Source organism: Callospermophilus lateralis, chromosome 3 (genome assembly GCF_048772815.1).
Source record: "Callospermophilus lateralis isolate mCalLat2 chromosome 3, mCalLat2.hap1, whole genome shotgun sequence".
NCBI lineage: Eukaryota > Metazoa > Chordata > Mammalia > Rodentia > Sciuridae > Callospermophilus > Callospermophilus lateralis.
Window position 1 is genome coordinate 112,216,151 of NC_135307.1, and position 22,260 is coordinate 112,238,410.

Sequence of the window (22,260 nt, forward strand, 5' to 3'; positions counted from 1 at the left end):
AATCTAGTTTGGAGAACAATGACTGTTCTTATTAAATCATTTAAACATTAGTACATGCTGTTTGGTGCATGTAGAATGCAAAGCATGGAAATAAAGCAAAATACACAAAAACAAAACATGTTCCAGCATAGCAAAATCAAAATCCAGTTAAGATTCACAGCTGGAGATGCTCTGAAGTGATGCCTCCTGCGGTGGGTGAGGTTCTGCTGCCCCCACGTGGCGTTAGTCCTTCTTTGACAATGCCTCTGAAAGTGGAGATTCTGAGAATGGTGGAGTGGATTAAATGGCTGGATAGAGAGATGGGTGGGTTCATTCATTTAATAAGTATCAGATTCCAACTATTTTTCTAGGCAGTAGACCAAGTGCTATTAGGAAGTAATATTTGAGAACCCAGATGTGAAAAAGGCATTGGTGTTAATTAAGTAGGTAATGGCTATATCAGAACTGCCCTGTGTGTTGGTCCCAGAGGGGGTTAATGTGTAACCTGTGATGATGGAGGAAGGATTTCTCAAATATGCTTTTTCCTCTATGGAGACAAACATGTCTCTGGATAACCATGGCCTACTTACTCAAATCTATTGGTTGACAGGGGAAACAACAAAGGCAGCAAATGTGGGTTTTAGAAGTGCATTAAAAGTCTGTTATTGAAAACCCAGGGTGGGATCATTAAGGGAGAGTAGGCAGAAAAAACAAAGCATGTGGGTTTAAAACATGATATTTGACATGTATTAGTAATTTACTACACTATTGGTAGATATGGACGCTGTTAGATTCCCTTTCACAGAAATTCCATAATCATGAATTTATTTTCCAAAATTACTTTCAGGGTATATATAGAAAAGAATAGATGAAGGGCCAGATGTGGTGGCACATACCTGCAATCTCAGCCTCAGTAGGCTGAGGCAGGAAGATTGAGAGTTTAAAGCCAGCCTCAGCAACTTAGTGAGGCCCTAAGCAACTCAGTGATACAAAATAGGACTGGAGATATGGCTCAGTGGTTAAGCACTCCTGGGTTCAATTCTGGGTACCAAAACCAAAACCAACCAACAAATCACCAACCAAAAAAAAAAAAAAAAAAAAAAAAGCCAGGGCTGGGGATGTGACTCAAGCGGTAGCGCGCTCGCCTGGCATGCCTGCGGCCCGGGTTCGATCCTCAGCACCACATACAAAAAAACAAAGATGTTGTGTCCGCCGAGAACTAAGAAATAAATAATAAAATTCTCTCTCTCTCTCTCTCTCTCTCTCTCTCTCTCTCTCTCTCTTTCTCTTTAAAAAAAAAACAAAACAAACAAACAAACAAAAAAAAAACCAGATGAGACATATGTCACTAATTTTACCTGGGATTAAATAATGAAGTTACACAGTAGGAGTCACCCAAACTCCTCTTAGAGTAGAGGAGTTTCTTCTGGAATCTAAGAAATGTGTCTCAATATTTAAGTCATTGGAATTAGCTCCTTTTAGGATTCTGCAAAAACCTACACAGAAATTCCCAAGCTTTTATTTCCAATAGAACTCAAACATGGGTTTATTGAACACTTGGTGGATGCAAGATTTTAGCTGGGCTGGGAAGACACAATACAGGGACAACCTCCTGGCTCCCTTCTTCAAAGATCTTGATCTAGGCATGAGTGGCTTGCAAAAGCATAAAATTCAATAATTCAATGAAGTAATGCCATGGCATAGCAGTATGGAAATATGGGATAGGGAGGACACAATACATTCTAATGGGAGGGGTGGCATACCGGGCACTCCCAGCAGGTGCAGCATTAGAACACCAGAGGATTTTGAAAGCCATTGGAGGAAGGACTCCTTTCCTTCAGGTTGGAAGAACATGTGCCTTTATTTATTAAGTATTCACTGAGCATGGAAAAGGTGTAATGTGAAGTGGAGAAGCTTAAGAACTGTAAAGGAGAGACAAAATATATCCCTGAGAAAAAGTCACATATCATGTAATCAGTTGCCAGAACAGTTACAGAATTCAGAGGTGAAGCAGAAATGCAGGATAAATACCTTTTGGGACAGGGAGAGTCAATTAACCACCTTAAAAATACTTCAATGAAGTGGTACTGCCTGTAGTCCCAGATTTTTGTGAGATTGAGGAGGAGGATCACAAGTTCAAAGTTGGCCTTGGCAAACTAGTGAGACCCTGTCTCAATATAAAAAGGGCTGGGAGTATAGCTCAGTGATAGAGAATGTCATTGTGTTAAATCCCCAGTTGCACCCCCCCAACAAAAAAAATTTAAAAAAAAATTCAGTGAAGTCAGTAAGGAAAAGCATGAGGCACCAGATTCATGTTTCTACTTCTGGGCCTCCTTTCTCCAAGCATCTAGATTTTGTAAAAAGTTTTTGTTTTTATTTTTAACTACATTAGCAATGAAAAAAAAAACAGTGTAATCTTGTTTGGAAAAACTCAATGGATAATAAAAATACTTGAGTGGGGCTGGGGTTGTGGCTAGCAGTAGAGTGCTCGCCTAGCACATGCTAGGCCCTGGGTTCGATCCTCAGCACACATAAAAATAAATAAACAAAAAAAAAAAGTATTGTGTACAACCAAGAAATAAATATTAAAAAAAAAATACTTAAGAGTAAAAAGTAAAATTCTCCTTTTGGAATTTCCTGTTCTCCCCATTTCCATTTCTCTTCCTGGAAACAAACATTGTTTTCATCTTGCTGTGTTTCTTTCCCAAATAATTTCTGGTGATTTCATGTATACACATAATTGTACTATGATTTTACATAAATACAAATATATGTTTTCCTGTATTATTGTTTTTTAAATGTTTATTTATTTATATATAGGTGGACACAATACCTTTATTTTATGTGGTGCTGAGGATCAAACCCTGTGCCTCATTCATGATAGTCAAGCATTCTACTTCTGAGCCACAACCCCAGCCCATCCTGCACTGTTTTTGTTCCCATTGAATACTATATTTTAGAAAGTTTTCTGTTAGTACACAGATCACAGAGTATACAGAGTTAAAATTCATTCTTTTAAACTAGAATTCCACCGTAAAAATATACATGTTGCTTCATTCACCATTTCCTTTTTGATAGTTCACAAGACGAAAGCTGCTAAGTTCTTATGTGATTTATACAGTTAAACAAACAAGCAAAAAATAACGCCAAATTGAAGCCTAACAAAACAGACATCTCACTTGATCCTTTCACTTATAACCCCTCACTAAATTCCCAAAGCCCAGTCTGTTGACAAATGCAGAATCTCCTAAGTGAAAGGAAAAGTCAGAAACCTCCAGAAAGAACTCAGTGGTAGCATCATAGGAATGTGCTTGTGACTCCTAACTCCTTGACTTTCCCTTCTGGGAATGGGTACTGGTCCTTTATAGATTAAAAAAAAAAAAAAAAAAAAAAGGGAAGTCTTAATCCTCTGAGATTAACAGTTGGGTAGCTATGTTAACTCCCACGGATTCAGAGGACCACCTTATTTTATGGGTTAGAGCAGGACTTATTGGGGTGAAGTGATTAAAGAAATTTTAACCTGAATTTATACCCACAGAGCTTTATTCTCCTCCCCTTCCCCCAGTCCACATAGGAAAATGGAAGTTCTATCAGTCCCTTGGAGTCTAGCTATAATAAGTGTCACCATCAGAGATTTAAAGATACACCTAACCTGCCAGTTTGATTGGTTGATGAAAATGGATGGATCTTGAAGAAGAATGATTTTTAACTTCAATCAAATAGTGTAGTCAAATGCAGGTGTCTTTCCACATGCATCCTCTTTCGAGGAGCAAACTGACAGAGGCCCTTGTTTGCAGCTCTTGCTTGGGCAAATGCTTTTCCCTCCACGGAATAACAACCATTTCTTATCTCAGTTCCTGTAGGTTGGGCATTTGGGTGTGGCTTAGTCTGATGCCTCAGGCTTGGGGTCTCAAGATGTCAGTTGGGTTGTGGTCATCTCCAGGCTTGCCTGGGGAGGATGTGTTTCAAGTTCACTCACATGATTGTTATCCCTGGTGGTGGGCTGAAGACATCAGCTCCTTAACAAGTGCACCTGCCTTCCCTCAGTAAGTCAGAGAGAGAGAAAGGGTGTGCTCAAGATGGAAGCCATAGTTTTTTTGTGTCTTCATCTCCAAAGTGACATCTCATTGCTTTTGTCATATTCTATTCATTAGAATCAGAATTAGGTCGGCCCATGTTCAGGCTAATATTTAATGAGTACTTGCTGTATGTCAGTAATTATCCATATACTTGGCTTCCTTCTGGTCTACACTGTAGGCCTTCCTGAGGTGAGAGGACCTTGTTCAGCATTTCTGAGCTCTCCTGGTGAGCAGTCTACCTAGATTGTCTTCAAAAGCAACTGAGTCAGCCAGACCTGCGGAAGTACTTGGCCCCATGTTGGATGCAGAGTGTTTTGAAAAGTTGGCAGTTTTCTCCTGAAAAGAAAGAAACAGAAGCCTTTTCAGTGACTCCCAAAACGTGTTGGGCGGTTCCATGTACACACTTCAACCCCTCTTTTCTGCTCCCAGAAATCTTCCTCTTTTGAGATTCTAGCTATCCTTCCCGTAGCAAGTACATTAAGAAGATTATTACTAGTGTCTCAATGCAGAAAAAAAGGTAATGGTACAAGGCAGCCAAAGAAGGTGAGAGCTTAGTTAATATCTTAAAATACGATCCACCATGAGAGCGTTTCGCCATTTAGTCTATATAGGCGGCTGTAACAAAATATCATAGACTAGATGGTTTAAATAACAAATATTTATTTCTCACAATTAGAAATAGAGAAATCCAAAATCAAGGCACTGGCAGATTTGGAACCTGGTGGGAGCCACTTCTTGGTTCACAGATGACTGTCTTCACTGGATCCTCACATGGAAGCAGGGTTCAGGGAGCTGCCTTACAAAAATACCAATCCCATCCTTCAAGGCTCCACCCCCATAACCAAAACACCTCAAAAGCTCCCATTCCTCCTTGTCACACTGGAGATTAGGATTTTAACATGTGAATGGGTGTGGGGGACACAAAAGTTCATTCTATAACTTTATCATTCTTTCAATTTGTATTTTGATTATCATAGCTCATAATAATAGATTATGGTTATTTTAGGACACAAAGTTTTCTCCCCCTGAATTTATAGTATATCATAGTGTTTATAGGTTAAATCTTTTGTTACATATTCCAGATTGCTTTCCAAATAGTAGCAATTGATTGTAACATGCTGTTGTACGTGGATTGAGCACTTCTGGAGTGCATTGAAGACTCATGCACCAATCTTGAAAAAGTTGTCTATACTGTGCTGTCACCACTTTATCACCTCTAACTCATCTCTCAACTCACTGTGGCCTGGCTTTTGCTTGAGCCACACCACTGAAACTGCTTCTGTCAACCATCTCATTGCTAAATAAAGTCCTTCTTTTGTTGGCTTCTCAGTTGACAGTCTGAAACTCCTACTCTTCCACAAGGTTCTTGGTTCTCCAAGTTTCCTTGCCCCACTTTTGGTCTTTGCAGGTCCATCCTACTCTCTCTAGCCTGCCATGTTTCACAGGAATCTTTCCTAGGCTCTACAGCCTACTTGCTCTACAGACTTTCCGTAGACATCCCCACTTCTAGATGCTGGATGCCTTCCAAACCTCCACTTCCATTTCAGCTCTCTCCAGGGCCCCACATCCATCCTCTCACTGGACAGGCCACTGTGGGAGGAAATCCTAAGCCCACCTCACTATAATAATGATGAAAACAAACCCCTCTCCCCCATCATCATGCTCTACTCCTGTAAGTGCCTGAATTGTTGTCCATCTCAGTAAATGGTACCACCTCATTTCTAGATGCACAAAACAGGAATGGGGGTATCACCTCCTCCTCTCTTCATTTCCACAAACAACACCCTAATCTTGTTGATGTTAGTTCTAATGTCTCAGATCTGTCCACATGTCCCATGTCCCATGTCCCTTGCCACCAGGAGTCTAGACCCTTATCAGTCCATGCCTGGATTACTGGAACCGCCTCCTAACTTGGCTCCTCTTTGTCTCTAGTCTTCCTTCCCTTCAACCCATTCTTCTTCTTTTTTTTTTCCTGGGGGCGAGGGGGAGGGGAATGGAAATTGAACTCAGGTACACTCCACTGAGCCACATCCCCAGCCCTATTTTGCATTTTATTTACAGACAGGGTCTGAGTAACTTAGCTCCTCGCTTTTGCTGAGGCTAGCTTTGAACTATCAAGCCTCCTGTCTCAGCCTCCGGAGCTGCTGGAATTATGAGCATGTGCCAGTTCAACCAATTCTAGAGGCTGCAGGAAAAGTGAGACTTTTGAAATGCAAATTTAATCACAACCTTCCCCAGCTCAATACCCTGCAGTATGTCCCTAGTGTCTCACACCAACATCCAACCCCTTGCTTCCCAGGGCAAAGATATAAATATATGTCAATTAAAAAATAATTGTACAGTAAGATGTATTTTTTGGTGTACAGTTCTAAAAATTTTAACACAAGTATAGATTCTTATGGCCACCGCCATTGCCTGTAACTCTCCAAAGCTATCTCATGACCCCTTTTGTAGTCACACCCTCCCCATCATCAAAGAAACAATCTTTTGGAAACCAACAAAACTACCTAAGCCCCTTAAGGTGTCCTTAATGCACTTGCCTACCTCCCCCCATGCAATTAGCCTGAACTGTTTTCACTTTTAAAAGATGCTTTATGGTTACTGTCTTCAGTTCTTGGGGTGCTCCTCCATTTGGAGCCCTAGGGACGGCAGGACATCTGCCTCTGGGCTGAGGGGCGCGGGGTGCTTCCCTCTATTATAGTCAGCTCACGCTATTTTTTTTTTTTTTAATTGCCAGGTTGTCTCAGACATCAGACAGCTCCTCCTGCGCAGGGCCGGGGTTTTGGCCAGGGCTGTGTCCCCACGTGAGACCCCGCAGCAGCGCGGCCGGCGTCACGACCCCTCTTTCCGCGCCCGCTCCAGAGGCCGCGCGCACATGCGCACTGGCAGGCGCGCAGGGCCGACCTCGGCGCCACCCCTCCCCCACGCCGCCGCTACGTTGCGGTGGCGACGACCCGACCGTTGGGGGCGCCCCGGGCCCTGAGGTGGGACGGTCGGCCGCTGACACCCTTCCCTTTCGGCCCCGAGGTACCCGGCCTGGTGGCCCAGGACGTTCCCGTCGCATGGCGGAGTGCTGCGGACGACGCCCATGAAGCCCGTGGTCCTTCTAGTCGCGCTTTTGCTATGGCCTTCGTCAGCGCCGGCGTTTCCAAGTGAGTGACCGGCCTAGGCGGCGGCGACCCGAGGGTCCTCGGACAGCCTCCAGGTCTCGGCCACCGGAAGTGCGGCTCTTGCTTTTCCCGGGTCCGGCACTCCTCCTGCCCCAATGTCCAGGGTGCTGGCCCGGCACCGAGATGTGTCCCTCTGCTCGCGTCCGCGCCGCCACCGGGCGCACCCAGGACCGCAAGCGTGCGGAGGCGCTGTCGGGCAGGCGGAGCCCTTGGAGTGAGGCCTCCTCCGCGGGGAGACTCGCCCTGTGCCACCCTGGCCTCTTCCAGACGCCTGGGTGAGACAGCAGGGGAGGAGGACGCGTTCCCTGCGATGCCAGCCTGTTTTTTTCTGGCTGATCTGCCCAGAATGGCCTTGACATTTCAAAACATAAATATGATATGTGAAAAAGTAAAAAGTTCAGATTTCACTGCTCATAAATATTAAGTTTCAGTGAGACACAGCAGCAGTTATTCTGCTTTCCTGCATTGGAAGGGGGTGAAGGGGTTGTAGCACACGCACACAGTGTGGCTTGCAGAGTCGGAAATCATTACAACCCGGCCTTTTAACATGAAAAGGTTGTCTGACCCCAATGGTCAAAGGATGGCCAAAATTAGCATGCAGATTGGGGGCTACCGCCTAGAATACTCACTAACTCATTCCCACAAAGTCATGGCGTGCAAGGGGTGAGAAGCCTTAGCTAAGCAGAATTCTAACTTAGATCTTCCCGAGGAGCTCTTTTGTTCCTCCCCAAGAGCTGAAAACCAGTAAAGTCAAATTCCGCAGTGCTGAGACTTCACTACATTACCAACATCTTGGGGACATCTGGAGGTGTTTAAGTATGGTCTCTGATAATGATATTCCAGATAATAACTGTGAGGCCTGCTCATCTAGTCGAACTGTAATTCATTGCAGTATTTAATAACGTTAGTTTGGTTTAACCAAATTAATAAATAAAATTCACTCAACGGGGTATGTGTGAAAAAGTCTTATAGTGCATGTTAAGTATGCAGACCTATATTTCAGACTTGTTAAAAGATTGTAGTTGAAAATTAGATTTAAAAATTAAAATGTAACACAACCTAAATTATCATGAATAGTAGTGGGAAAAGTTCTTGAGGAAGTGTCTTAGTAGTTAAAATTAGCCCTTTAAAACTAGCACTTATGCCTGGTGGCATGGGCCTGTAATCCGGCTCAGGAGACTGTGGCAGGATGATCGCAAGTTCAAAGCCAGCCTCACCAAAAGGGAGGTGCTAAGCAACTAAGTGAGACCCTGCCCCTAAATAAAATACAAAATAGGTCTGGGGATGTGGCTCAGTGGTCAAGTCCCCCTAAGTTCAATCTCCAGTATCGCCATCCCCCCAAAAAATCAAGTAACACTTATGATTTTTAGCTGTTTTTAATAAAAATCTTTGTAAAATTTTTCTTCTTTGCCATAAGTGAGCAAAACACAATGAAGATAATTGTCTTTTCTGGATAATTGGTGATTGTTATTACTAATACTATTATTGCATTTTGGTAGTAGTAGAGCAGTAGGTCACAGCTGACTAAAATATATGGAAATTTTTAACTAAAGTGACATTAACTGTCACACAGTACAGCCTGGAACTGCTATTCAGCAGTCCTGGATACTCACTTTATGCAGTACAATCTCCTGCCTAACTACACAATTTTGTGGCCTGTTCTTTTTCTTTGCACCCCTCTAGCTAAGATTTTTTAAGGCTGTTAGGAAATGAAGACATTTCTCAGAAAAAGGAATGATTTTGTGTTGAATATGTAAGTAGTATAAGACAAATAAATAACTAACCAGATTGTAGATCATAGAAGATATCTTGGAAAATGTGATTTACCTCTTTTCTACAGAAATAGATTAAGAGTTATGTAGGGTAGGGGCTGGGGTTATGGCTCAGCTGTAGAACACTCGTGTGCAAGGCCCTGGGTTTGATCCTCAGCACCATATATCAATAAATAAAATAAAGTTATAAAAAAAAGAGTTATGTAGGGTAATATTACATGACTACTTTCTCCTTTCTCTCTCTCTCTTTTTAATTAAAAAAATAAGTATACCAGTGAAACTAGGCTTATGTTATTAGGTTTGATTTAAATCAATTAAGCCTTCTTTTATATGGCCACTATTGGAACAACTATTGATGAGAAAGTCAAATAAAATAATGCTCTCTCATGCCAATGATAAGATAGGTTTTTATAATGAAAATTGCAGTTCAATGATCATAGGCATATTAAATATATATGTTGAAAAAAACTTCAGTTCTGGTTTAATCTGAATTCATCCTGACATGAATGAGGCTTGGGTATATGCTTTCCTACATATACACACATCCTGATGGTGCTGGGTAAATATCCTATATACTTAATTTTTTATAACATTAAATTAATTTCGTATATCTGATTTTTCAGTTTTAGTTTGAAATATTTTCTAATTTAAAAATCATTCCTCTTTAATGTGTTTTCACTGTGATTTGCTTTACTACCTAATATTAACTATTACTAAAATTATATAATTTGCTTTTTAAAATTTCAAGTCACTAAATTAAGGGCCTGAAGCTACACATACAAGACTGTGAAATAGTAGTTTGGGAGAGATTTTTTTTTTTATTATTTTTTAAAGAAAGAATGAGAGAGAGGAGAGAGAGGGAGAGAGAATTTTAATATTTATTTTTTAGTATTTGGCGGACACAACATCTTTGTCTGTATGTGGTGCTGAGGATCGAACCCGGGCCGCACGCATGCCAGGCGAGCGCGCTACCACTTGAGCCACATCCCCAGCCCGAGAGATATTTTTTTAATTTTCATGAGTAAATTGTTTTTCCTAGGCATCTCTTCATATAGATCAGCAAAATAGAGTTAATGGTAGGTGTCAGTTTAGAGTGACAAAACCTCTTAACTTGCTTCTCTAGATTGATATTAAAAGGAAGTGCAGTATGTGAGTCTTTGACCTTCATCCTTGTCCTTTGCCCTAATGAGCCAAATAAGGCAAGGGAAATATTAAGGAGGCAACTAGCAATAATTGTTAAAATCTATCACTAAATACACTGAGAGAAAACATTTATTTTAAGTACACTCTAAAGGTAAAATTCACTTGGTTTTTAGTGCTGCAGGTTCACTTTACATCTTTCAGTGCTCAAAGCTAAGACACTCTGGAAGGTCTCCCAAACCTATGAATGGAATGTACTGACACACTTCCTAATGTTTGAGATAATGAGCTTGTCCTCTAATTGGTGAATGTCCAGAAAGGCCTTAGGGGAGAAGGAGGAAGTTTCATTAGCCTATCCATTAATGTTTTAATGGAGGAAAATGTTCTGTCTTTTTGTTCTTTTGATCATTTTAGCCCTTAAGTGGAGATACTTTAATCTCCTTATAATGTATGTAAAATTTAAAATTAAGCAACAATTTCACTATATGAATAAAAGAGGTATAATACAAGTTGTTTGAAAAGAAAATATTTTCTTTTTTAGGATCATTATGTATTTGTGACTTTTTAAAACAAGTTATTTTATATAATTTTTTTTTTCTGAGGCTAAATATTCATGCCTTGACATGGTGGAGCCCCTGCAATTTGCTTTCTATGTTACTTTGGTAGGATCCCATATATTTTATTTTATTTATTTTTATTTGTTCCTTTTTTAGTTATGCATGATAGTAGAATCTATTTTGATACATTTATATAAGCATGGAAATATATCTTATTAGGAGCCCAGTATTGTGGATGTACACAAGATCCCATATATTTTTAAAGATTTCTTATTTTGTGACATTAACTGGTTGTCCCACTTTGTATCTCCCCTGCTCTGAATAGAATTAGTCATGCTTCCAAGGAAATATAGTACAATGTGATATTAAAGACCAAAGCATCTAGGACACAACAGACTTGTGTGGTGAAATGATATTGTTATTTGGGTCAGTCATTGTAGTTAAATAGAATTAAAAGAGATAAAATTTAAGGTCGGGAATTTATGTTGTTTCCCATTATATTTTAACATTACACATAGGATAAAGTTTTTGATTTTTAACTCTTCACCCAAACCAAACTTTAATTCCTTTTTAAAAAACAAATTTAATAAAACTATTTTTGTTACCTATGGTAACATGAAAGACTTCCCCCCACATTTATCATTTTTCATGATTGTATGAGTTGACTAGGCTCAGCTGGGCAATTCTGCTTTATTTGGTATAGCTGAGGTCACTCATACAGCTCCATTTAGTTGAACACTCAATTGGGTTGAAAGACCCAAGATGGCTTTTTGTCTTTCAAGGTCTTTCTCTCTATGACTTCTTGTCTTTCACTATCTAGCCTAGGTTTCACATTAGCTGGCTTCCAAGAGGAATCTTTATAAGCCACAATATGAAAACGTTTTATCAAGCCCATTGATGTTGGACTTGGTACTGTCTTATAGGCCAAGACAAGTCACATAGGGCAAGCCCATATTTAGTGTGAACCCAATAACATAAATACCAGGAAGTGCAAAACCGTGAAGTTACATTTCTTTAAATCGAACACTTGAGTAATCTGAACATAATTCCTTGTTCGGCTGTCTCCTTGTTTTTTGTCTATCGGCACAAAACTAAATAATTTACAGGGAAACTGCTGGATGAATAACATATGTTATATATTATGTTTCCTTTTGTGACCATTCTCTGTGTGATGCTTGTGTGTGTGAGCTTGCAGGCTAGAAATTGAACCCAGCTCTTTTGACCATTCTTTTTGAGTACATCCTCCTAATGAAGCAGTTATTCCTACTTTGATTTGTATTGGAAATATTTAAGTTTATTTTAATTTGATGGATGTTCGTGTTTTAACTGGAATTCTTACATGGTGACAGTTTTCAGGTATTAGTTTTTACTTGCAGCATTTAATTGCTGTAAAATAAAGGAATTCTATTCTTTGTGAGTCCATTTATATGACCTGGATGGAAAATATAAGCAATTTTTTTCTCCAGAGTTAAGGACATAACTCTGCATAGCCAGAATCTGTACCATCTATGCTTGGGTTTTTATATTTTAAGTTTTATATACTTAAGTTCTTTATAGATAAAGACATTGTTTTTCCTTTCTTGTGGTAATAGAAATCCTGTTTATATTTGAATCTTTAACAAATGAGCATCCAGAATTCCTGGTTAAATTTTGGGTGTAATCACCAGTTGCCATGTTAAAGTTATAGCCCAAGGACAAAATGAAAAATAAAGAGTTCTTAAAGCACAAAGACCAGACGTATTCCATGGAACTTTAACGTTTTTGTCTTTATTTGAATGTTTTAAAATTAATCTTTTTCTCTTTACTGAACTACCAAGTTTCCTCCTATTATATGCTACATTTTGCTCCTACCTTTAACTTACCAGATATCTATTCCTATATCAATCCATTTTTAAATTAACAATATTATTTGTTTTTAAACCTTAGTTTTTAAAACATAAATTGTATTAAAGCACATTATCAGTATCCATTTTATATTAAGGGATATCTTTTTTTTTTTTTTTTTAAGAATTCCATTTGACAGAACCACATCAGAGTGGTACATACTACTTGCTTCAGCTGTCAGACATCATTTGGAAAATTCAAGAGGCAAAGGGAGTATTTACCCATATTTTTCCTCTTTCTGTTACTCTTTCTTCCTTTCTAGTCTTTTTCTTCTTTTACCATTTTACCATTTGCTTGGCAAACTTCATTTAGCTAGTCTTTTAGGGTATGTCTTCTGGTAACGACTTCTCTTAATTTCTCCTTGTCTAACAGTGAATGATCCTTTCATTCTTGAAGGATGTTTTCCCTTAATATGGAATTCTGCATTGCTGGGCCTTTTTTGGTCAGCACTTGAAAAATACATTATTTCCTTCCTATACTCAGGATTTCTGATAAGAATTGTCAAATCTTTTTTCCCCATCTCTTTTGCTTCTTTTAAGATTTTTTTTTTCTTTGTGTTTGGTTTTCAGCTTTTTGAATCTATAAGTTCCTATATTGGCCAAATTTGGGAAATGTTTAGCCATTGTTTCTTTGAATGTATTTTCAGGCCCACCCTTTTTTCCTCCTTTCCTCTAAGACTCCAATCACACCAATGTTAGATTTTTTTTGTTATACTTTCACAAGTTCTTGAGGCTGTGTTCATCACCCCCACCCCTCTTTTTCTCTGTTCTTTCTATCAGGTAATTGCCATCATTCTGTCTTCCACTTCACTCTTTCATCTGTGGAGCCTACCCACTGAGATTTTTTCCATTTCAGTTACTGTGTTTTTCTATTCTAAATTATCAGTGTGGTTCTTCTTTATTTTTTCTTTTTCTTCTGCTGAGATTTTTTATTTTTCATTTGTTTCAAACATGTACATATTAGCTTATTGATGCTTTTTTTTTTCCCTTTTGTTTAGAGGATTGAACTCAGGGGCAATTAACCACTGCCACATCCCCAGCCCTGTTTTGTATTTTATTTAGAGAGAGGGTCTTACTGAGTTGCTTAGGGCCTCACTAAGTTGCTGAGGCTGGCTTTGAACTCATGATTCTCCTGCCTCAGCTTCCAAAGCTGCTGTGATCACAGGCTATGACACTGCGCCCAGCCTTTGTTGAGGCATTTTTATGATGGTTGCTTTAAAATCCAAGATGGATAATTCTAACTTCTGTGTTGCTTCAGTATTGGCATCTTTTTTTTTTTTAAATTCAAAATTAGATTTTCTTGGTTTTTGGTGTGAAAACTGATTTTTTAAAAATTTAAGCCTGTATATTTAGTTATTATATTGTGTTGACTCTAGATCTTATTTAAATCTTTGGGTTTGATTTAAATAGGCCTCTTGCCCACTTTGGCAGGGGAAGAAGGGTTTTGCCTTGTTTTCATAGGGTGAAGATGAAAGTCGGAGCTCCTCATTTGGCCTTCTCTATTGGGAGAGAATGTATTAGCTTTTACTTAGCAGCAGTACTTATGGGATAAGGGCAGTGAGTTGGAGCATCTTGTAACAGCCCATGAGGGTGGAACCCCACCATTTACTAGCCTTTGCTGATGGGAGTAATGCTGCAATTTTCTCTGTTACTTTACTGGAGCATTGCAGTTATGATATAAAAGATGTTCTGTCTTGCTAGTCTGTCCCTTCCTGGACTTTTAGTTACAGAGAGAGCAGGATTATCTTGAACCACCTTCTTTCTCTTTTTTGTCTTTAACATCTGTACACATTGCTATTTCCTGTTTGCTAAATTCTCTAGGCCCCAGTGTGGGATATATGTGGCAAACAGAAAACCCAGAGAAAAATGTGTCATTTTGGTTGTCCTGAAGACCCCAGTGGTTTGTTTTTCTCTTAGCAACTTTCATATGGTTGCTTTATGTTCAATAACCAGCATTTTTAACTATGTCAGCAGAAGCAAAGGGGAACAACTACATGTTCTCTATCCTCATGGACGCAGAAACCCAAATATGTTCTTTTAAACCGTTTCATTAGGGGCTTTTGGAAGAGGCAATGTGTTTTGAAAATGAACAAAATAACTAATTAGAGCATATAAGGGAATTATATGGTGACCTGTTTTAATTTTGGTCAAGATATATTGGAATTTGATTTTTAATGCTTTGGTCTATATTATTTTGCAGTTTTGATATAAAGTATATATCAAGTATATAAAGCCAGCCCTATTTTGTATTTTATTTAGAGATAGGCGTCTCACTGAGTTACTTAGCACCTTGCCTTTGCTGAGGCTGGTTTTGAACTTGCAGTCCTCCTGTGTCAGCCTTCTGAGCTGCCGGCAAAACTAAGTTTTTGTAAACTTTAGTTCTTTAAAAAACAGGTGTCTTTGTTTTTAACTATAATGATGTAACTATAATGGAAAACAGAGTTACTACAATGCAAACAAAATTATAGCATAACATTTTAAGTATGCAAGACACACAAAACTCAAGGTAGAGCTTAATGAAACAATAGTTCACCCCTGTGTAACCAGTGTAACCAAAGAAAATATTACTAGCCTCAATTAGTTTACAAGCATGATATTTTAATGTGTACAAATGTTTGAAATCTAGCACAGAAATATGAAGGAAAACAATTTTCTAAATTTATGATACTTTCAAAACTGAGTTTATCTAAAAAAGAACTTATGTTCTTAGTTTCCTCAGAATAAATTCAAAAGTAATTAACTTGCCTTTTACCTTTGTATGAAGTGGATTTATTCTTTTTAAGTCATTGACTGTCCATTCTCACTCATATTTTGTAGTAAGAAAACATTATATTTGGATTATCTTCAATATTTCTAGATATATCTTGATGTATATAAAGAATGCATTTTTGACAATAGGGCAAAATTTTGAATTATTGATCTTAATATTCCCATGTATTTTAAAATAGAGATGTATTCCTGAAGGATGGTTTTTATTACCATAATCTTACTGCTTTGCCAGCATTCTTGTGGCATTTCTTTATGACAACATTGTCCAGATGTTATGTGTACCTGCTTTGGAGTGAGACAGCTTATATTGAAATCCCATCCTTACTGCTTACTTGTTGAATATAATCTTAGGCACATTATTTATCCTAAGTATCTTCCTTTCCTCTTTATCAAAACATTCCTCACACTCGAAGTCCTTAATGTAGTGCCTGCACATATTAATTACTCAGTGAGAGCTATTATGATCCCTTTAATCACTGTCTTCCAATTTCCCCTTCAGATTTCCTGCTACATTTGTTTCTACAATTGTTAGTACAGTTTTGTTTACTGTCCTGTTATTTCTGTTGTGTGGCTAATTCTCCTTGTACTATTTGAAGAAGAGAAGTGCAGGCAACTTAAGCTCAGGTTAGCCCCACAAATGAAATTCTGGCAAAACCTTGAGTCTGCTTAGCAGTTAGCCATCTTGCTACAGAAGGCATTGGAGAGAGACATCCTGATGTCTGAAGCTGGAAGAGATTCTTACTTTAGCCACATTATGGGACATTGCTATTTGCTTAGCTCCCTAACTGATAAAAATAGAGAAGGTATTATACCATTGTACACTACAAATATTCGAGGTAAAATAATCCAACTTTTATCAGGGTAGTCTGTTTTTTGTAAGAATTTGAATTTTGTTTAGCTTCCTAGCACTTCCTGACGTATGGAGAAAAGCAGGTTTTCACTGTGACCAGGTCTGTCTGTAAGGATATTTGAGGCTATCTTTTACACCCTTACCTGCAGAAATTTTTATAAATATCAGATTGATTTCCAAGAACAGTTATGATTAGTATAACTGAGAAAGTCAGTGTGACATATGTAGATGTTTTAGGGGGGACAAAAACAGGAGGTGGGAAGTGTGTGGAGATAAGTATGAGAACAGATCAATGCAGAGACAAAGGCATTACAAAGGGAAGAAAACCAAGGTAGGAGGAAGGGTTCTCTGTTGCTAGGTAGCCATGAACAGGCTTTTGGGTGTTGCCTGAGTAACAGTAGAAGGAGCTAATGAGTATGTCAGGTTTTTGTTTTGTTTTGTTTTTGTTTTTTTAGGAAAGAGCTAGTATTTCCTGTCCTTTGACACCCTAACTTGTCTAATGACTACCTGGGTATATTATTTACACTAAGAAACGAAAAGTTAAATTATTTGGAAATCTAGCTTTTAGTAGACTTATAATGGCAGTGTCTCCTTAATGGCAACTAAACCTCTGCTGGTTGTACATTTTAAATTTGCTTATGATTTGCTATTTGCTTTGGTTTTTCATAATTGAAATATTTCCCCCAAAGATTTTAAAAACCACTGTAGTATAAAAAATTTAAGTATACCCACAAATAGATGGAACAGTACAAAATCTGTATACATCTATAAACAGCTTCAACTATTGTTAAGTCATGATTAATCTTATATCAATAGTATCTCCATCTACATTCTTTTCCTCTTTCCTTCCTTATTCTCTTCCCTAATTCCCCTTATAACACTTAACAAAACATAGAAACAATGCAATTTTGTATCTAAAAAGATAGTAATTCCTTAATATCAAATATCTGGTCAGAACTTTTCTTATTGTCTTTCTCTTTATTTCCAGTTGATTTGACTGGAATGATATTGGTATAAGAATCATGCATTTAATTTATTGATATCCCTGTTAATAATCCTCCACCTCCTTTCCTTTTGCAATTTAGTTGTTGAAAAAACTGGATCAAATGCTTTATAGTTTCCCACAGTCTAGATTTTGCAGATTATATCCCCATGGAGAGTTTAATATCTTCTTTTGTTGTAGTGTATATTTTTCATATATTGGTTAGATCTAGCGAGGTCCATTGGAATCAGGTTTGACTTTGCCTTTTTCTTTTGAAAAAATACCTCATAGATGATATTGTGTTCTTTCAGGAAGTACATAGTGTTTTGATTGTGTATCTTTGTAATAATAGCAGTCATAGAAAATATCTACAAAGTGATCATGTTATAAATGATTTCATCATTTACTAACTGGAATAATTTATAACTGAAACCTTCGCTGACCTTGAGTTATTTTTACATATGCATTTGGGTCTACTTCTGTATTTTCTTTTTTGTTCCATTTATTAATCTGTTCATGTGCCAATGCTAATACTGTTTTTATAATAAAAGCTTTGTAATATTTTAATATCAGATTTTAATATCAGCAAGGCCTGTTTTCCTGGTTATTATTTATTCTTCAAAATGAACTTTAAAATTAATTTGTGTAACTCTAGAAAAAAATTCAGTGGTTTTTAAAATTAGAAGCATATAAAATATATAAATTATCAGATTATGTGATGTCTAAGCATCTTATGATGTTGAACCTTCTTACTAAAGGCATGATATATCTTTCATTTGTTGATGTTTATATTATGTATTTCATAAGTTTAATATTTTCATATATTATATATATTGCTATGGCTAATGTAATAAATTACCACAAACTTGTTGTTTCCAAACAACAGAAATTTATTCTCTCATTCTGGAGGCCAGTAATCTGAAATGAGTCACTAAACCCAAAGCAAGGTATGTAGGTAGGGTCATCCTCCCTTGGGAAGCTCTAGGGAATATAATTCTTTTTTTTTTTTTTTTAAATATTTTTGTAGTTGTTGATAAACCTTTATTTTATTTATTCATACATGATGCTGAGAATCGAACCCAGTGCCTCACACATGCTAGGCAAGTGTGCTACCGCTGAGCCCCAGCCCCAGCCCCAGCCCAGGAATATAATTCTTGTCTCTTCCAATTTCTGGTGGCTGCCAGCATTCTTTGACTTGTGGCCACATCACTTTTATTTCTACCTATTCCTCCACATTGCCATATCTTTTTCTCTCTCAAATCTGTGTGTCTCTCAGAAAGACATTTCTGATTGGATTTAAAGTCTACCCAGATAATCCAGGATAATCACTTCTGGAAAGACTCTTCTTTCAGATTCTAGGTATCAGTTCCTATTATCTTTAGATGTTCATGAATTTAGCTTCTTGCAATACCACACTAGGTTTTGGGCATGTCTTTTAAAATTTAATGATTAGATGTTTTGTTTCTTTTTTTGTTATGTAAATGGAAACTTCTCTCTCATTTTATCTTCTAAATGGTTAACATTTGTATATTGGTTTTTATAACTTGCTACTTTACTGAATTATCTTTATTGTAATAATTTTTCAATTGATTTTTATACTGTTATATTTATGTCATCTGTGTATAAAGATAGTTTTACCTCTTTCTTCTGAATTCTTATGCCTCCAGACATTTTCCTTTGTCGAATTGCATTGACTAGTACCTCCAAATGATGTTAAATGGTAATGGGATATTGGGTATCCTTACTGTGTACCTGTCTTTAAAAGGAAAACTTCATGTTTCCTATTAAATAAAATCCAAAGTATACTTTAGAATATCTTACTAGGGAATATTATATTTTCTAGGAACTTTGAAATTAATTTTTTACAATAAGGAATATAAACAGTTACCTTTGTAAAAATAATATTATCTTCTATAGTACTCTATAGATTTTGACGTGTTTTCAAAAATCCAACTCATTTTTATCTGTGAGATAAAAAACACATGTATCTTTATTTTATATTTAAATAAATATTCAGAGAAATTAAGTAATTGCCTAAAGTCATGCTGCTATAACATGGTAGAACCAAGATAACAATCAAGGATTTTAATTTCACTGCACTAATCTACATTTTTGGGGGGTGGGGGGAGCTGGGGTTATGGCTCAGTGGTAGAACACTCACCTCACATGTGCAAGGCCCTGGGTTCGATCCTCAGCACCACATAAAAATTAATTTTTTTTTTAAAACTACATATTCATTTTACTCAGTATTTTCCTTTATGAACACTCTACACTCAGGACATTATATTTTATAAACATGAGCATATATAAATAAGTTGTTTTCCTTTGTAATAATATGACTTTTATATATTTTTGTCAATTAAAAATAAAGGAGGTAAAAGAAACTACTTGACCTGTAATCCCAGCAACTTAGGATGCTGAGGCAGGAGGCTTGCAAGTTCAAGACCAACCTCAGAAACTTAGTAAGGCCTTAAGCAACTTAGATCAATCTCAAAATTAAAAAAAAAAAAATGGGGCTGATGATGTGGCTCAGTAGTTAAGTGCCCCTGGGTTCAATCCTGGGCACCAATAACTACTTGAAACTTAAAACATAAAAAATAAATGTGACTTTTAATGGTTTATTATATTGAGTGATAGGTGCTTACTGAAATCATTATATTGCATGTACATCTTACTGATACCCTAGATGTAAATAATCCTAAGAGCATATATAATAGTAAAATTATTAAGAAGTGTTGAGTTTTTAATATTATTATCTTTGTTTTTAATATAATTTAATTTTTAATTATGCCTATGTTTTACATATGGCTCACAAAAATTCTAAAAATTTAATATTTGGCTGTAGTAAATCAGTATTGAGCCCATTGGAACATACTACTTGGTTGAAGGATATAACCAAAATTTTTATTTAGTAAGTTGCCTGATGAATCATAAGTTACATGAAAGAATAAATGTAAAAAGATATAAAGAATTTGGGTTGGGTTATAGCCCAGGGTACAGCACTTGCCTAGCATATGTGAGGCACTGGGTTCGATTCTCAGCACCTCATATAAATAAATGAATAAAATAAAGGTTAATCGACATTGAAAAAATATGTAAAAAAATATAAAGAATACTGTTAATGTGATTTTTGCACTAATCTTGCCCATTCATTTTAATAAAAACCTGATAAAAATAATTTTAAGTTAGAGTAAGATGCTTTGTTTATTGGTTCTTTATTTCAAATTTAAGTGACAGCATAGGAGATAAACTGAGTTCAGTAGATTCTGTCATTATATCATTTATAATAAATTTTATTATTAATTTTTTTTTCTTCAAGGCATTACTGTGTCTCGTGATGAAGAACAAAACTTGAATCATTACGTACAAGTTTTAGAGAACCTAATACTAAGTGTTCCCACTAGGGAACCAGGCCCTGAGAAAAAATCAAAATCTCCAAAAAATCTTTATTCTATAGGATCAAAGAGGTCAAAATCTGAGGAGACAGTTACACCTTCAACTGAGAATAATGTTTTAATCAAGGATGTTAGTGCAGGAAGTACTCCTTTCTCTACTAGAGACTTCACATCACCAGGAGTAGGGAAGAAACTAATGACTGAAAATACACCATTCTGGTCAATCAGACCAAACAACATTTCTGTTGTTTTACATGCGGAAGAACCTTATATTGAAAAAGAAGAACCAGAGCCAGAGCCAGAGCCAGAGCCAGAGACAGTGACAGTTACAAAACGCAGCCGGGCCTCAACGTTGTCACCACGTACTACCCAATTATCTACTGCCACATCATCTACTGCCAAACTATCTCCATTTACAACTCTCAGTTCTACCAGCAGATCTCAAATGTACCTGTGGACAGATTCAGAAGATGTTCCCCAGCTCTCAGGTGACTCTGCATCAAGCAGATTTAAATTCCCAATATATGAACAACACTCAGACAATATGCGTAATGATATCATTTTGAGAAAAATTTCAGAAATATATGCACAAATGCAACAGGCACCTCCTGGTGACAGCAATAATCCAGAATATAAAGAGTATATTAAAGCCTCTAAAGAGCTCCTGAAACGAAGCCTTGCTCTAGCAGAAGCAGCAGAATATAGATTAGAAAAAATGTATACATCCGAGGCATTGGCAGAAGGACGAACCAGTAATCAAATTGTTGACATTGAAACTGTTATTAATACGTTGTATAATTCTAGATCTAAATTACCGGAATATTTAGATATTAAATATGTTCCAGCTGAGATGAGAGAAAGGGCTAATACAGTATTCAGTACATTGAAAAATATATTATGTGCAGGTCAAGTAGAAACTCAAAATCTTATTAAGAAGTTATTAAGCAATAATATAAAACTTCTAAACCTACTTGATATTCCTCGATAAAGTTGGTTTAAGCAAACAGTATTCTTTCACAGGAAAATAAGCATATTAGTGATTTCAAAAGTTGTTTAAAAATATTTTTATTATAATTTAATACACTAACATCTTTATATGTCATGTTCTAAAATTTTTCATATGCACAGAAATCTAATAATTTAAAATAAAAATTTGGTTCAGGAGTTTGTACCTAGTTTGAAATAATTTTACGTATGTGGTTTTTATTGCTCTTTCAGGGAGTAATTCAGAGAATCTCAGTTTTCTTTCTGGATAGCACAATTGGGACTCATATCAGAACTACTTTTATTTGGACATATATGTGCCTCCTTTGAAAAATGATATAAGACCCATCCCTGTTCTTTTGTCGTCAAGTGCTTTTGGAGTATCAATGAGGGACCTGAAATTTGTAATGAAGTAATTTTGACTTATTTTCTCTATTGGTTTATTTGTGTACATACACATCAAAGCTTTGCAAATGTTTTGTCAGGAAGTATAATTGACATCGTTGAGGTCAACTGTATAATAGTATTATTATGGTGCAGGTAATTGTTTCTTTATTTGACCAGTATTAATTCAAATTCATATACTTATTCCTTCATCTAGCTAGTCATTTGTGGTTTAATCAAAATTTATTTTTTAATAGGATAAATTGCTAGACTTTATAATAATGAAGACCTATTTCCTTCTCTCTTTGAGATTACA

At 36.8% G+C, this 22,260-nt stretch overlaps 1 protein-coding gene and 1 long non-coding RNA gene across 2 annotated transcripts; one reads left to right on the plus strand and one right to left on the minus strand.

The window, feature by feature from the left end:
* Nucleotides 1-2,763: 2,763 nt before the first annotated feature.
* LOC143394129 (uncharacterized) lies at nt 2,764-7,372 on the minus strand. Its single transcript, XR_013090664.2, has 2 exons — nt 7,090-7,372; nt 2,764-4,394 (listed from the first exon to the last, which is right to left on the minus strand). It is a non-coding gene; the product is annotated as an uncharacterized LOC143394129 (long non-coding RNA).
* Spesp1 (sperm equatorial segment protein 1) lies at nt 7,013-21,651 on the plus strand. Its single transcript, XM_076848663.1, has 2 exons — nt 7,013-7,210; nt 20,501-21,651. The coding sequence occupies exons 1-2, from the start codon at nt 7,147-7,149 to the stop codon at nt 21,562-21,564; spliced, it is 1,128 nt and encodes a 375-aa protein (XP_076704778.1). The 5' UTR covers nt 7,013-7,146; the 3' UTR covers nt 21,565-21,651.
* The last annotated feature ends 609 nt before the right edge of the window (nt 21,652-22,260 follow it).

Bases quoted from the DNA above. Each gene is read 5' to 3' on its own strand.
- Spesp1 (XM_076848663.1), top strand. From the start codon at position 7,147: ATGAAGCCCGTGGTCCTTCTAGTCGCGCTTTTGCTATGGCCTTCGTCA. The intron at 7,211-20,500 runs GTGAGTGACCGG...TTTTTCTTCAAG, and splicing joins GTCAGCGCCGGCGTTTCCAA to GCATTACTGTGTCTCGTGAT.